The following is a 17,494-nucleotide window of genomic DNA, read 5'->3' as shown; positions in this document are numbered from 1 at the left end:
GACTCTTCTGCGCAGGCGCCTCCTCACGTGATTCTTACAGGCCCGCCTCTCCAGCCCCGGCCCCTTCCTTGCGTCTCTTAAAGGGGTAGCAGCCCAGCCAGATACCTTTAAAGAAACTTTTAAATTGGGGTTCCCCAGGTGGCTGGAGGAGAAGGCAATGGCACCCGCCTCCATTACTCTTGCCTGGAAAATCCCATGGATGGAGGAGCCGGGAAGGCTGGAGTCCATGGTGTCGCTGAGGGTCGGACACGACTGAGCGACTTCACTTTCACTTTTCACTTTCATGCATTGGAGAAGGAAATGGCAACCCACTCCAGTGTTCCTACCTGGAGAATCCCAGGGATAGGGGAGCCTGGTGGGCTGCCGTCTATGGGGTCACACAGAGTCGGACACGACTTAAGTGACTTAGCAGCAGCAGCAGCAGCAGGTGGCTGGATGGCATCACCGACTCGATGGACATGAGTTTGGGTGAACTCCGGGAGTTGGTGATGGACAGGGAGGCCTGGCGTGCTGCGATTCATGGGGTTGCAAAGAGTCGGACACAACTGAGCGACTGAACTGAACTGAGGTGGCGATAGTGGTAAAGAACCCACCAGCAATGCAGGAGACATAATGAGACAGGGGTTCGATCTCTGAGTTGGGAAGATCCTCTGGAAGAAGGCCTGGCAACCCACTCCAGCATGCTTGCCTGGAGAATCCCATGGACAGAGGAGCCTGGCGGGCTACAGTTGCAAAGAGTAGAACACGATTGAGGCTACAGCCCATACGGTCGCCAAGAGTCGGAGACTGAAGTGATTTAGCACGTATGCACAGATGCCATACAGTTAACCATTTTAAAGTGAACAATTCAATGGTCTTTAGTGTATTCTCAGTACTGTGTAATCACCACCTCTGTCTAGTTTCAAAACAGTTGCATCACCCCAAAAGGACACTTAGTACCTAATAAGCAGTTTCTTCCCATACTTGCCAGTGTCTCTATGGACTTACTTATGCTGGATGTTTCACGTAAATGCAGTCATACAACATGGGACCTTTTGTGTCTGGCTTCTTTCACTTAGCATAATGTTTTCCTGGTTCTTTCAAAATATAGCACACATCATTACTTCATCACTTTTTATGGCTGAATAGTATTTCATCCGGAGAAGGCAATGGCAAGCCACTCCAGTACTCTTGCCTAGAGAATCCCATGGATGGAGGAGCCTGGTAGGCTGCAGTCCATGGGGTCTCTAAGAGTCAGACACGACTGAGCGACTTCACTTTCACTTTTCACTTTCACGCAATGGAGAAGTAAATGGCAACCCACTCCAGTGTTCTTGCCTGGAGAATCCCAGGGATGGCAGAGCCTGGTGGGCTGCCGTCTATGGGGTCACACAGAGTCGGACACGACTGAAGCGACTTAGCAGCAGCAGTATTCCATCATACATGTATACCACAATTTGTTTATTCATTTATCAGTCGATGGACATTTGGGTTGTTTCTATCTTTTGGCTATTGTAAAATGGTGCTGCTATGAAGGTGTGAGTACCAGTTTTCTACTGGGGGGAGGTATGTGCCTAGAAATGAAATTGCTGAGTCATATGGTAATTCTATACTTAACCTTTGGAGCAACTGCCAAGCTGTTTTTCGAAGTGGCTGAACCATTTTACAATCCCATAGCAATGTAGGAGGGTTAAAATTTATCCACATCCTCACCAACGCCTGTTGTTTTCCATTTTTTTAAATTGCAGCCACCCTAATGCCTCTATGGATCTTTTGCACAAACTCAGCAAGACCTTCCACTGGATGCCCACCCAGGAGATAATCAAAAAACAGTATTATCTGAGAACCAGAAGCAGAGTTTCTGAAACAGATGCTGTGCTGTGTGCTTAGTCACTTAGTCTCATCCGACTCTTTACCATCTGAGACACCAGGGAAGCCCCCTGAAACAGGAATGGCACTGAAGTATCTAGAGACACACACAATTATTATCACTAAGTAGTGGGCTTATGCGTGATTATTATTTCTAGCCTTCTGCTTTCATGCTTTTTCAAGTTTTGTGAAATGAACATTTGAAAATGTGCCCCGCAGCCATTTCCTCCCATATAAGTCATACAAACCAGGGCTGGTATTTTTCCAGCGAAAAGGTGATCACTAAAAACACTTAATCTGGCCCAACTCTCTCAACTAAAAGAGAAAAAAACTGGACCCAGAGGGAGAAAATGACATAGGCAAAGGCTATGAACTACTATTATCTCGACGACGTTTGTTAGATGGCTAACGGAAGACCAAGGTAATGTCTTCCCTAGATGCCTACCTATGCTCTTTTCAACTTCTTTGCACCACACTGCCAAAAGTCCTGTTATCAAGTCCATTTGATAACACATCAATGCATCTCACAAATATTAATTCAGTAATGACTTGACAACTTCATAAACTTGAAGGCGCAAAAACAAAAAGAACAAAACAGTGAGCTATTGATAGAATGACGAAGGAGGGCAGAGAAGTTTTCTCTGAGCTGAAGTTTTACTTCAGCTCAAGTCTACTATTATTAGACTTGAGAGTGAAATGTCAGTGCAACAACAACAAAAAAACCATAGATTCATACATCAAAAAAAAAAAAAAAAAAAAAAATCCCCACAACTCTAAATGACTAAGGGCACCCTGGCCATCAGCAGCATGGACAGAGCGGCCCACTCCGCCCCCCGCCCCCTTATTACCCATCTTATTGATGCTAAAATGAAAAATGAAAGCTTCCTTTGGGTGTTTAACAATAACATGAGAGAAGGAATGGTGAGGTGGGGGTGGACGCCACGCCTAGTTCTGATAGATCCAAGAGCCGAAACCCTGGCTACTGCCTCTCTGTTCCAGCTTTTCCCCAATCTCCTCCATTATTTTTCTCCAGGCCTTTGACCCTGGAGCCCTTGCTAGGGGTTGGCTAAGAATGGGCCCGCCCCTCTGCCAGGATTCGCCACAAACTACAGGAACCCCGCCTCTCCCTCGTATGATTCGCTACTCCTGGCTTCATCCCGCCTCTCCAGCGAAACGATTGGCTGCCTGACCAGCAGGGCCGTTAGCGCCTGCGGAGAAGCTGCGCCTAAGGAGAAGCTGCTCTTCAGGTCACTGGAGGGGTGCTTCAGTGACATCAATGGCAGCCACGGCGTTGGCGGCGCGTACCCGGCAGGCCGTCTGGAGCGTCTGGGCAATGCAAGGCCGAGGCTTTGGCTCGGAATCGGTACGCCAGCGGCAGGGTCTGCTGCCCCAGCCCTGAACGCGGATTCCTCCTCTCCCCCCACCCCGCCGGCGTCTGTACCAATGCCCCCCTCTCTCTCCGCAGGGAGATAATGTTAGGTCCAGTGCGGGCGCGGTCCGGGACGCCGGTGGGGCCTTCGGAAAAAGAGAGCAGGCCGAAGAGGAGCGATACTTCCGGTGAGGCCCTGGGGACCCCAGCCCTAGATCGCTCACGGCCTTCCAGTCCCTCTTCAATTGTCAGTTGCCCCCACGCATCCCTCCCTAGCGTCCTGCGGCGTCCCATCCACACCCGACCCCACCCCACCTCACCCCGCCAGGCAGACCCAACAGGCCCCTGAACCTGTTAACACTCAAGGCTTGAGGGCCCGACTGTCGCCACCTGTGGGCTTCCGGTGCCCTGCTGAATCCCACGGCCCCCATATCCAAGTCATTTCCACCTGCGGGTCTGCAGACCTCGACTCATGTCTTCCTGAGTCATCTGCCGTCTCCACCCATGGAATTCTACCCGCATCATGCAGAACGCCCCCCAGATTCCTCCCAGAGCGTCTAGATCCGACGGTTCCACTATCTGCAGACTCACTGAGCCTGACTCTCTCAGCCTTCATCCCAGGCCGTAGATTGCCAGCCCCGCAAGGATGGATTCCCTGATTCTTCAGACCCTCAGCCATTTCTAGACGCTTCTGCCTCTGCAACTCGCCTCAGCGAGTGGGGTCGTAGGAGCATGTGGCAGCTGCACGTGGTTGGGACACCCATCCCCCCTTTTCTTGGAGACTTGGCCGGCTCCGCCCAGCCCAGCCCAGCCTTGAGGAGCATGGATTGGGCTGGGCCTGTCTACCCTGTTTACCAACCTCGAGTTATCTTATACTGACTTGTATCCACCGTGGGGAGCAGCGTGGAACTAATCTATCTTCTGCTGTCCTTGGCCTATCTTTTCTCTTCTGCCCTCTCTTGCTCACTATTAAGGATTATCACCATGGCACCTGTCATACCAGAGAGACAAGGTGCAGCCCTTAGAGACCATCTAATTGGCCTCCCACATTTTACATTTATGGAAAACAGAAGCCTATGTGTGGCTAAACCAACATTTGAATCATCCGTTCTTGAGACCTAAATTGGACTCAAGAGACCACTTTTTATTTTTCCTCCCCTTCATTTTGGCCTTTACAGAGGGCCTTGCAGTCCTCAGGCAAAGACAGCCCTAGATAAACTGTGGTAAGACACATATATTTGTCCTTTATGCACCTTTATATCTCCCCACTTCCTTTTGCTCTTTCCCCCCCCAGAAAGGGATTCTGTTCTCTGGGTTGTTTCTCTAATAAGTCCTTCAGGTAGGGACTTAAGTTAAACCTCTCTGGAGTTTTCTACTGAATCTGAAAGGACTCCTTCATTAGCGGAGGAATTTCAGGCACTAGCACCAGGACAAGATGGAGCGGCCTGGTAGGCTGCAGTCCATGGGGTCTCTAAGAGTCGTACACGACTGAGCGACTTCTCTTTCACTTCTCACATTCATGCATTGGAGAAGGAAATGGCAACCCACTCCAGTGTTCTTGCCTGAAGAATCCTAGGGATGGGGGAGCCTGGTGGGCTGCCGTCTATGGGGTCGCACAGAGTCGGACACGACTGAAGCGACTTAGCAGCAGCAGCAGCAGCACCAGGACAATGGAATCATTTTTGGCCATCTCCTGTAAATGTTGTATCTTAGGATGGAGTCGTCGTTCATAGGGGCTTGAAGAGGGTAGAAGAGGATGGCGAGCCAGACTCCTGTGGGGTTGGGATGCCTGTTCTTTGCCTTAGGTATTTCAGGTGCTTAGAGATTTCTTTGGGATGAAGAACTGGTATTAAACCAAGAGCCACTCTGTCCTTGTAGAGCTCGTGCTAAAGAACAGCTGGCCGCCTTGAAGAAACACCATGAAAATGAGATCTCTCATCATGCAAAGGAGATTGAGCGCCTGCAGAAAGAAATTGAGCGGCATAAGCAGTCGATCAAGAAACTAAAACAGAGTGAGGATGACGACTAAGTGCACAAGTTCTCCACAGAATGGCTACCTATTATCGCCCACTTCTATGTAGACATAATTCTGGTTTAACCAAAATCAACCTGTGTGCTTCCAACAAATTATAATAAATTGTCATTAGTGAGCTGTGTCTAATGCGTCTGTCTGAAGAGGGATAAGGGGACGCACTACTGGGCCACTAAAATGAATCAGAAGACAGGGTACCCGCAGTAGGGAACTTGGAGACAAAGCACAGTGTGAGGAGTGCTATGCAACAGAGGCAGGAAACGGCATGACACGGGGAACAGAAAGCCCCTTTTCCCCGTCAGACACTGGTCAAGAGGCGTCGGAGAGAGCTTCCTAAGGGATAAATGTCAGTGTATAAGGTCAAGAGCAGCCTGGAAAACAGGAGTGGTTGCTTCAGTTCAGTTCAGTCATTCAGTCATGTCTGACTCTTTGTGAGCCCATGAACCGCAGCACGCCAGGCCTCCCTGTCCATCATCAACTTCCGGAGTTTACCCAAACTCATGTCGATTGAGTCGGTGATGCCATCCAGCCATCTCATCCTCTTCTTCGTCCCCTTCTCCTCCTGCTCTTAATCTTTCCCAGCATCAGGGTCTTTTCAAATGAGTCAGCTCTTCGCCAAAGTATTGGAGTTTCAGCTTCAACATCAGTCCTTCCAATGAACACCCAGGACTGATCCCCTTTAGGATGGACTTTAAAAGTTTTAATTCAAGGCACCATCAGTAATAATACCATTTTGCATCTATAAAATGGATTAGACAACTCCATGTGAACTAATTACCCTTGTTCTAATCCTCATGCAGGTTGAGAAGGCTGGAATTAGAAATCATGTGTCACCTTGGCATCCAGGTGATTAGACTCCTAATCTGTTAACAGCACAGAATTAGAATTATCACTGAAGTTACATTTTGCTTTGCCGAGCATCCTCTTGCTTTAGACTTTAAGGCCTTGATTATTATACAAACTATTTGTGTAACTCTTTTAGACAAAAATGCAAAAAACAACTTCAAGTGACATGGGCATTGGCAAGATATTTTCAGTTCACCAGTTCAGTGGTAGATCATTTGCCCCAGAATTGTGATGTCATTTGTTTTAAGACAGATGACTTTTTGTTTACACAAAAGGTTTTAGGACCATTGAGTGATAACATCTTGGACAAGTCATTGACCCTATCCTTGCAGACCAGACACTTGATGGCTGTTTCTAAAACTTACCCATAGTGCTGCTGATGGAAAGTTTATTTCTAGATACTCTTGAGGTATGAGTGCTGAGATTCTAGTGGCCAGCAACAAAATGACCTTAAAGATGAGGTATAAGAAATCGTCAAACTAACTCACATACCTTTTTAAAATTTTGAAACACTGCAAAATTTGAAACATTTAAAAACTGGTTGAGGAACAAGTAACATCTTCCATTTTGGACTTTGTGACAAAAAAAAAAAAAAATGGCACACAAAATCTTGGGAATTCTCTGGTGGTCCAGTGGTTAGGACTCTGCTTTCACTGCCATGGGCTTGGAGTTCGATTCCTGGAAATAAGATCCCACATGCCCCGAGGCCAAACAGGCAAAGAAAAAAATTGAAGATTATAGTGTTTTGTGACTTCTTATAATCAATACTTTGCTTATTGGGAATGATGTTCCTAAGTTGATTCCTCAACAGCAGTGTATCATCTGGTCTTGTCCTATGTTTTAAATAAAAATCAGTCTAAAGATGATTGAATCAAAGAGTTGAAACTTTAAAATGAAGACAAGGAATCATGAGTTCAAATTTTATTTTTTTTGCCTCACCTGGCAACATGTGGAACTTCCCCATCAGGGATCAACCTGAAACCCCTGCAGTGGAAGTCCAGTGGTTAAAACTGAGTTTCAACTCTTTAAAAAAAGTTTTTGGAGCTGCCTAATTTAAAACTACCTGAGCTTTATGAAAATGGTAACTCATGGTCTTTTTGTTAGGACATACCTGTGGTTAGTTTTCCTATCATGCTATAGTAATGGAAAGATATAACTGTTTTAAAATACTTTAAATTTTTAAAACAAATATATGTTAAAATCCTAAGATAATTTATGTGATAGGAACCAGTTACCACAGACACAGCACAGGTCATGAGATTAACCAAAGACCCAGAAGCACCCTCAGGTGGTTCTTAGAATTTGGGAAATACTACAGCAAGGGATTCTTAAAGAAGCCGCAAGGCAGCGGCAGCAGCAGCACCTGGGAGCTTGTTAGAAACGCAGATTCCCAGGCCACAGCCCAGACCCGCTGAAACAGGGTGGAACCCAGCAATGTCATTAAACAAGCTCCCCCAGGTGATTCTGATGTGCCCTGAAGTTTGAGGCCCATTCTAAATTCTAATGAAATTTGCTGACATTCTTGAGCACAGGGCACTTTTAATAATCGTCAGACATAGGCAACATATTTGTCAACATAGGCAGATTATTAAGTACAATGAAGATAACTATATAATATAGTTTTTAAATACTATATCTATTCGGTTGTGCGAGGTCTTAGTTGCAGCATGCAGTCTAGTTCCCTGACCAGGGATAGAACCTGGGCCCCCTGCATTGGGGCACAAAGTCTCAGCCACTGGAGCACCAGGAAAGTCTCTAATATAGTTCTTAATATGAATGCTATTTTAGGACTTTTTAAAAAATTAAGAATTATTCTATACAAAACATATTAGCATTTTCGAACATTGCATTCCACAGAATACAATTTGGAAAATGCTACAGTGGTTTATTGCATTAGTAAAAATCTTTTTGTTTACAAGTAACAGAAACCAGCACTGGCTGGCTTATGGAGGAGAAAAACAGTAATTTACTGGAAGAACAGGCTATTGGCTCACAGAATCTCAAGACCTGAACAAACAAAACTCAGGAAAGGCAGGGGCCAGAGAAGCCCTGAAAAGTGCAGGAGATCTGTCTAAGCTTTCTAACCACCTGTGTCAGAAACATTTTTTTAAAAAAAAGAATTTCTATGGAATTTTACACGAGATTAACAATTATTTAATAATTGCATGAAAATTTATATTTATGGAGCACTTTATAATTATTTACTCATTAAATCTCATGATATTTCTGGTAAATAGGTTCATACACCATAAGCTTAATTTTATAACCAAGGTAAACAAAAGCAGGGAATTGGGAATAACTTTCTCAAGGTCACACAAGCAGGTTTGTGCTGAGCAAGGACTTTACTTCAGAACTCCTGTTCCCATAGTCTTGAGTTGCGGTGGTTCAGCTACCTGTTAGCTCCCTCCTCAACGTGGAACAGGTTGGGGGTGGTGGGTCTTGCCAGGACCATTGAGGATGACCCAGGGTTATCCCACTATTTTCAAATATGCACTGCTGCATATTCTATGGATTCCAGTTTCATACTTCTAAAATGTATTCATTTAATTTTCAATATAAAAATTTTATTTAGTATCTACTACATGCTGGACACTTGGTAAACACTGGGAATTCAACTACAAAATAATTCCCACTCCTGTCCTTATTGAACCCACAGCCTATTGGCAAAGTCAAGTGGTTAAACAACAAAGTCGTTTTAATGGGGTGAATTTAGAATGTTGGGGGAGGTCGTGGGACAGGCACTCAGTGCAGACCTGGGAGAGACAAAACGGCAGCCAGATAAACAGGAGAGACTGGCATTCAAGACCGAGTGACAGCCTCTGGCACTGGGAGAGGTCCTTGGCTCCTGGGGAGTCGACAATAGTTCAGCCTTTCTATCTGCTGCACGGAGGGATCGCTGCAGGGCTGGGGAGGAGGGAGTATAGGAAGTTCTGTGACTCTGCCCAGGGCTGAGCGGCCGCCTGTAAGCTGACTCAGTCACCGCGTCCCACTCCTCAGTCCTTCCTTTCTTCTTTCCATCCTCTCCCCCTCCTTTGCTCCTTTCCCTCTTCTTTTTAAGCACAGTCCTTTACTAGAGCAGAAAACACCTAAACCACTTTTACCCTTGAGGAGTCTTCAACCTCAAACATCAGAAAGGAACAAAAAGCTTGGGAACAGGCAAAGGAACAAAGAAGTACAAGGAGACTTATGCCAACGCTTCACACGCTGGGCTACCCAACACAATCTCGCAATTAGCAGATGCCACAGGTTCCCCCTTGCTCATCATCCTTTTTATTAACTTGAGATAAAATTCACATGACATAAAATTAATCATTAACCATTTAAAGTGTAAAATTCAGGGCATTTAGTATATTCACAATGTTGTGCAAACATTGCCTCTATTTAGTTCGAGACATTTTCATCACCCCAGAAGGAAATTCCGCACCCATTAAGCTGTCACTCTCCATTTCCCCCTCGACCCAGCCCCTGGCAACTGCTAGCCTGCTTTCTGTCTCCATAGACTTGCCTATTCTGAATCAACATACAAATGGAATCATACAGTATGTAACATTTTGTGTCTAGCTTCTTTCACTTAGAGTAAGGTTTTCAAGGTCCATCTGTGTAACATGATTTAAACTTTTTGTATTTATTTTTGACTGCACTGGGTCTTCGTGGCTGCACGTGGGTTTTCTCAAATTGCGATGAGCAGGGGCTTGTCTCTAGTTGCAGTGCTTGGGTTTCTCATTGCGACGGCTTCTCATGGCTCTAGGGTACATGGGCTTAGTTGCCCTGCAGCACATGGAATCTTCCCAAACCAGGAATGGAACCTATGTCACCTACATTGGCAAGTGTATTCTTAACCACTAGACTACCAGGGAAGTCCCATTCCATTTTTTAAAATTATTTATTTTTAATTGAAGGATAATTGCTTTATAGTATTGTGTTGGTTTCTGCCAAACATCAACATGAATCATCCATAGGTTTACATATGTCCCCTCCCTCTTGAACCTCCCTGCCACCTCCCTCCCCATCCCACACCTCCATTCCATTGTTTAATAGCAAAATAATATTCCATTGTGTGGCTATATCACACTTTTGACTATCCATTCATCAACTGATGGACATTCAGCTTGCTTCCACCTTTTGGCTGTTGTGAATAGTGCTGCTAAAAATATTCCTGTACAAGTATTTATTTGGACACCTGTTTTCAGTTCTTTTGGATAAATACCTAAGCGTGAAACTGCTGGATCATAGAGAAATTCTATATTTAACCTATTGAGGAACTGCCAATCTGTTTTTACACAGCAGCATTTTGCATTCCCACCAACAATGTACAGAGATCCAGTTTCTTCACACCTGCCGGGGTCTAGCCCCGGCTGATCCAGGGTATTCGAAGGGGAGACGGCATAGGCGACTATTTAAATGAGCACAAAGTAGTAAAGTAGGCAGGCTCTGGTTATGGGGGTAGATGCTCGAGGATTTCCAGGGGGACTCCTGAGGCTCGATCCCGCCTTTGCGTACGTGGAGCCTCCTTCCTCATGACCTTTGCCATGGGCGGAGTACCTCACTCTGGCCCCCAACACACACCCTCACTGACATTTGTTACACATGATTTTTTGATTCTAGCTATCCTAATGTGGGTAAAATGGTAGCTCGTCATGGTTTTGATTTGCATTTCTCTGATGATCAATAATATTGAGCATCTTTTTGTGTGCTTATTGGCCATTTGTTTGTCTTCTTTGAGTAAACATCCCTTCGAGTCCTGTGCCTATTTTGAATGCGATTATTTGTCTTCTTGTCATTAAGTTTCCAGGATTTTTTAAATTAATTAATTCATTTGACTGCGCCAGGTCTTAGCTTCAGCACACAGGATCTTTAGTTGTGGCATGCATACTCTTAGTTGTGGAATGTGGGATGTGGCTCCCTGACCAAGGATGGAATCCAGGCTCCCTGCATTGGGAGCTTGGAGTCTTAGCCACCGGACCACCAAGGAAGCCCCCAGAATTCTTTATATATGATGGCTACTAGACCTTAACTGGACTTCACTGGTGGCTCAGACGGTAAAGCGTCTGCCTACAATGTGGGAGACCTGGGTGCAATCCCTGGGTCGGAAAGATCTCCTGGAGAAGGAAATGGTAACCCACTCTAGTATTCTTGCCTGGAAAATCCCATGGACGGAGAAGCCTGGTAGGCTACAGTCCATGGGGTCGCAAAGAGTTGGACACAACTGAGCAACTTCACTTTCACTTTCAGACCTTAATTAGCTATATAATTTGCAAAATTTTCTCCCACTCTGTGATTTTAGATGAGGTCATGACAGTGGGACCCTCACGATGAGATTAGTGCCCTTCTAAGAAGAGACATCAGTCAGCTTGCTTACTCACTCTCTGCCATCTGTGGACAACGAGAAGGCAGCCATTTGCAAGCCAGGACGAGAGCTCTCCTCAGAACCCAACATGCTGGCACCTTATCTTGGACTTCCAGACTCCAGACTATGACAAAACAAATTTCTGTTTTTTTCAAACTTACCCAGTCTACGATATTTTTTATGGCAGCCTGACCTAAGATAGGCATCAAAAATATTCACAGAAATAAACTTTGAAAAGTCTTTACAGTTAGCATCAAGAGAAATACACTTGTTCACAGTCTTTGACTCATGAATTTGCTCCTAGAAACGTAACCTAGGAGACTAATCAGGAATATAATGCAATATTTTGTATGTAAGAGTTTCATCTCACTTTGACATAAAATATTGAAAAATGTCTAGCAATAGATATTAATGAATGTGACACGTGAACATTCTACAACCATTAAAAATTGTTGTAGGGGAATTCCCTGGTGGTTCAGTGGCTAAAGCTCAACTCTTTCTGCCACAAGACATCAAGAACCTTCATGAAGACATCAAGAGCTTCATTAAAAAAGAAGAAGAATTACTAAAAAAAAAAACCTATCAGTAAAATCACATTATTATGAACTTTAAACAAATTAAGTTTAAAGGATATTTAATTTTTGAAAATCATCATGAATTATAGTAAGTAGAAAAAGCAGGCTCCACACCCATACACAATTTATATGCTGTTTAGTCACTCAATCGTGTCAGATTCTTTGCAACCCTGTGGACTGTAGCCTGCCAGGCTTCTCTGTCCACAGGATTTCTCAGGTAAGAATACTGGAGTGGGTTGCCATTTCCTTCTCCAGGGGATCCTCCTGACACAGGGATCCAACCCAAGGCTCTTGGGTCTCCTGCATTGGTAGGCAGATTCTTTACCACTGAACCACCTGGGAAGTCCACATAATTTATATACTGTAAATATAAGCATAGGTTAAAGAATTAGTATATAATAGTAACATTATATTTATATATAATAAATATACGCAAAAATAAAAGCCAATATGTTAACATTGAATCTCTCTTGGTAGTAGGATTAGAATTTCAAAGGGTTTCCCTCTACCCCCTTCTTTCCCCTCTTCAGTTCTTTGAAAGTATCTTTTTTTTAAGTTACAAATGTACTACATCTTGGCTTTTAAGCGATTATTAAATAAGTGTAGTGTATAAAGTCTTATAATTTCTCTATTATCCCTTTATCTCAGAGGTAACTGGATCCTAACAGTTTGTTGCAAACTGCATATATTTCCAGACTTTTGTTGCGTCTGTGTAATCACCAACATATCTACATCATTCTGAATGTATCACCGTGCATTTGTTTTTTGTTTCTTTGTTTTAACCTAACATTAAATTCAGCACATCTTTTCATTTCACGTAGAGCACCTGCAATACAGCACGAATAGCTATCTCCTTCTGCTTCTGTGCGGCATTATGTTTCCTTGTGTAGACCAATCTGTTTATTACTTTAACCAGTCCTCTTTGATGAACATTTTGGTTGTTCCTAGGTTTACACTTTTACAGCAATAGAACAATGAACAGGAGTAATACCGGTTTAGAGTAGAAAGCATGAAAAACCTTTTTTTAAAGGGGGGAGGGGATATCATTTCGGGTTATTTCTTTTGTAGCTTTATCCTTTTCTGTACTTTCCAGTATTCTGCAATAATATATGTTACATAATTTGGAAAGGAAAAACATGAACTAAAACCAAAAGTTGATTAACAGAAGAAAAGGAAACAAGTGCGAAAAAAAGAAATGGAAAGCTAACGGCGTAGTCCCCGCCCCCTCCCCTGGGGGTGGGATCGACGGAGGGAGGGGCGGGCCGCCGAAGTTCGCACCAATCAGAGGACGGTTGATTAGCGAGGAGAATTTGGAGACACTCCACGCCCAGCAATCAGCCTCGGGGTTATGCTTCCCTAAGCGGCCTGGAAACCAGCCTGGGCCTATCCGGAGTGCCGCTGTGAGCTGCTACTGGCTGCCAGATAGCCCCGCCCATCTTCCTGCTCATTGGCAGCCACGGTTTTCGTAAGGAGAGCCTGTTGCTGAGCAAAAAGAAGTAGGCGCCGCAGCTTTTGCTCGGGAGAGACTTTTAGAGCGCAAAGGTACTGGGCGCCCTTGGGTCAGAAAAGCAACATGACTAACCTTCTTTTATTCAGTCCCTGCTAAATGCCAGGCTTCGTGCTCCAAAGTTTTAAATTTAATTGTCATGACCACTTTCTTGAACACCCAACTATCTACCAGTCACTGAGCTAGGTACTTTAAAACAAGAACAGTTTAGTTCAGTCGCTCAGTCGTGTCCGACTCTTTGCGACCCCATGGACTGCAGCACGCCAGGCTTTCCTGTCCATCACCAACTCCCCGAAGCCTACTCAAACTCATGTCCATGGAGTTGGTGATGCCATCTAACTATCTCATCCTCTGTAGTCTCCTTCTCTTCCTGCCGTCAGTCTTTCCCAGCATCAGGTCTTTTCCAGTGAGTCAGTTCTTTGCACCTGGTGGCCAAGGTATTGAAGCTTCAGCTTCAGCATCAGTCCTTCCAGTGAATATTCAGGACTGACTTCCTTTAGGATTGACTGGTTTGATCTCCTTGCAATCCAAGGGACTCTCATACATACGTCTTCTCCAACACCACAGTTCATACCATTTAAATGATCATTACTGTTTATTGAGCACCTAATCTTCATCAAGCCTGGTTAAGAGACTCATATGCATTAACTCTCATCCACGCAATAACCCCTGAAGGTAAACGTTATAGCCCATTTTACAAAACAGGAAACAAGTTCAGAGAGGTGAAGTGACTTGCCCATGTTCCCACAGCTCTAAAGAGTTGGAACTAGACCCTTCAATTCTGACATCCTGCTTCCAAGTACAACTGGGGGCAGGGAAGACTTCTGAGGGTAGGAAGAGGTGGAAAGGGATGGTGGCAAGGCTCTGGGGCACTGCTCCAGTGATAGGCCTCAGGATAATTGTCTGTGAATGGAATATATGCAGCCTCGGGGCCTGGAGGACAGGGGGAGAGAGGGTGAGCAAAACTGCAGTGCGAAGACACTTCTCTCTCTAAACGGGAGGCTCTTGGGGCAGTCTGCAGGTGGCCCTAGATTGGGGGCCTGGATCCCAAGTTTTCTAAATTCTGCTCTCTGATCAGCTTCTTGGGAGACCTTTGGCAAATGCCTTCTCTCTGGACTTCAGGATTCCTGCCTATAAGGTGAGAGAGTAAGTCAAGATAACATGAAGTGCATTTGGGCAAGGGGCAGAGGAAAGCGGGGTGGTCTTCGGGAAGTCTGGTTCCTGCTGGCAGCAAGGAAATCCTCATAGTCTTAGATGTTGCCTGGCTTCTTTTAAGGATCTGACAATTCTGGGAACTTAAAAATCTACCTTTTTCCCCAGCCGGTTCTGAGCTATAACAGAGTCCTGCCTGCAGGGTGCGCTGAGGGCTCACAGCCTACTGAACCAAACTGGAGCTCAGGTTTTGTGTTTTATTTTTTAAGAGGGGTGAATTTTGTTTTTAATTTATTGGGGTTTTTGGGCCGCATCTCGCTGAACTTCCCCCACCAAGGATCATCTCGCACCCCCTCCAGTGGAAGCAGCAGAGTGTTAACCACTGGACTGCCAGGGAAATCCAAGAGGGGTTAACTTTTTGAAATCTGAAAATTTCTGTCCTCAGGATGCAATCAAGTTACCTGAATTATATGTAATGCCCAACACCAGTTCTTCTCACACTTCCTCTGGAGAGTTAGAGCTATTTTCAATTCCTTTGTTTTCCAGATGCAGAAACAGATCCTAAGAGATTTAAAAAAAAAAAAAATCACTTTGGATCACATAGCTAAAAACTAGAACCCTAGTTGTCTGATTCCTGGGCAGGGCTCTTTGGAGAGGGTTGGTTCTGCTTTCAAGAGTCTGTGGCTGTTCTGCCCCCTAATGCACAATTCCTGGGGACAATGTCAATTTTGATTGTATAACTTGACAGCTCAGGACCTGTCAGCCAGAAGGCCCTCCCTCAGCACCTAGCAGAATGCCTGCTGAATGAGTAATTAAATGAATGAATGTGTGAATGAGCCACAGAGATTGAGTCTGCTTTGGTTTTATCAAATAAGTCACCTGGAGTTGGATTTCTTTCCTGAAATTCCCTCAAGGCAGAAATGATATTCTAAAATGGAAGGGGAGGGTGTGGCAAACAATAAGAGCTCAGAAAATTACATCTGAGTTGATAAATCATAGCCCCAGATCTGGTCAGGGTATAAAAATATTCTATCATATTGCATTTGGGATTAAAAAATTAATTTATGAAGAATGAATTCGGAACAGATGAGAATTCCATTAGGGTTAAAATCTGTGAGAGGGTCTGAAGTGAAAGGAGCCTCAGAAACATTTCAAATAGCATCTAGATGTACCTTCAGGACTGGAATGTGACTGAGGAATAAAAGAAAGCATTGACCAATCAGTGGCCTCAACAGAGCTGATGCAAGAGTAGAGAGAAGGGCAACAGGAGGTGGATCTTTCCTGAACCAAAAATATGAGGCATGGGGGAGGGGAGGAACAAATTTGGCAGTATCACCTGGGCTGGAAGCTTCAGTGCTGGATTTCCAGTCCGGCACGGTGCCTGATACACACTAGATGGTCAATAAATGTTTAGTGAATGAAAGAGTGAGGGAAGAAGCCTGAGCCCCAACCAGCACATTCGCTGTGGAGGTGGTTTAGTGATTCATCTTTTCACTGGCTCCTTTTGCTCAGATTCCAACTACCCTAAGTACTTTCTGATGATAATTTGGCTTTTCACGGTATAAAGAGGTTCTGGCCTATCAATCATGGGCCACTTAACAATTACGTTTCTCACTCCCAATTAATATATTGGAATTCTGCTTTACGCATCAGTTCCTTGTGCCAGCCTGCTTCTTACATATTCAGGTCTTTCATCAGTGATGCAGTGGAGTTTCTGCTTTGGAGTCATTCCTGTCTACATTTGAATTCTTACTCAATATATTACTAAGCTGTCTGACTTTTGCCAACACACCTCGCGAGCCTCAGTATCCTCATCTGTCAGATAGGGGCATAATGCCTACTTCATGATATTGTGGTGAGAATTACATGAGATAACAGATGAATCCTGGATTATCCTTGGAGCTCAGTAAGTAGTAGTATCTGTGTCCCTTCCAAGCTTTCCTTCAAAGGAGATTGGGTCACAAAATCTCATTCAATTGAGAATATCAGTATCTCTTGCTTTTCACAAATTTACTGACTTTGTAAGTGAAGCCTTGGGAATGATTTAGTTGCTTCCTTGAAGGTTCTAAAGAGTCATTATGCTACAGAGGAGGGCAACTCATATTCATTAATATAAAAGTAGTTCCCAAGGACTCACTGATGCTGCAGCTCCAATACTTTGGCCACCAGATGCGAAGAATTGACTCATGAGAAAAGACCCTGATGCTGGGAAACATTGAAGGCAGGAGGAGAAGGGGACAACTGAGGACAAGATGGTTGGATGGCATCACCGACTCAATGGACATGAGTTTGAGCAGGCTCCAGGAGTTGGTGACGGACAGGGAAGCCTGGCATGGTGCAATCCATGGGGTTGCAAAGAGTCAGACACGACTGAGCAACTGAACTGAACTGAGGACTCACTACATGCTAGTGGGAGACAGAGAGACAATAAGACACAGTTCCTGCCTTCGGGGAGTTCTGACACAGTCTGGTGCAGTCAAAAGAAGACATTATATGACCCTGACACAAAGCTTTACTTTTCTGAGTTTGGGTTTCCTCACTTTGCAAACGTGGTCAGTAACATTCTATTGTTAGTTGGAGAGAAGGGGTAAGACATGCAAATATGATAACAAGACTGCATCAGATTTGAAGACCAATGGTACAAAAATGTAGAAACAATGTGTTGAGGAGTTAAACAGTGGTAGAGCTTATTTACAGCTCAGTTGAAAAAAGCAATACTTTCTGTAGGAAGTGGCATTTTTAAGCTTTCATTCAGACCACAGTTACTAATAAGGGCATTAATTGCTGGGCTAGAGTTCGGTGGCCAGAGATTTGCAGA

The 17,494-nt window shown here is 44.6% G+C and overlaps 1 protein-coding gene across 1 annotated transcript; it reads left to right on the top strand.

The window, feature by feature from the left end:
• The first annotated feature begins 3,119 nt into the window (after positions 1-3,119).
• ATP5IF1 (ATP synthase inhibitory factor subunit 1) lies at positions 3,120-5,364 on the top strand. Its single transcript, NM_175816.3, has 3 exons — positions 3,120-3,211; positions 3,314-3,405; positions 5,096-5,364. The coding sequence occupies exons 1-3, from the start codon at positions 3,125-3,127 to the stop codon at positions 5,244-5,246; spliced, it is 330 nt and encodes a 109-aa protein (NP_787010.1). The 5' UTR covers positions 3,120-3,124; the 3' UTR covers positions 5,247-5,364.
• Positions 5,365-17,494: the final 12,130 nt, after the last annotated feature.

This window comes from Bos taurus, chromosome 2, assembly GCF_002263795.3.
Source record: "Bos taurus isolate L1 Dominette 01449 registration number 42190680 breed Hereford chromosome 2, ARS-UCD2.0, whole genome shotgun sequence".
NCBI lineage: Eukaryota > Metazoa > Chordata > Mammalia > Artiodactyla > Bovidae > Bos > Bos taurus.
The sequence above is the reverse complement of the archived record's forward strand: the minus strand, read 5'-3'. Positions and strand labels throughout refer to the sequence as shown.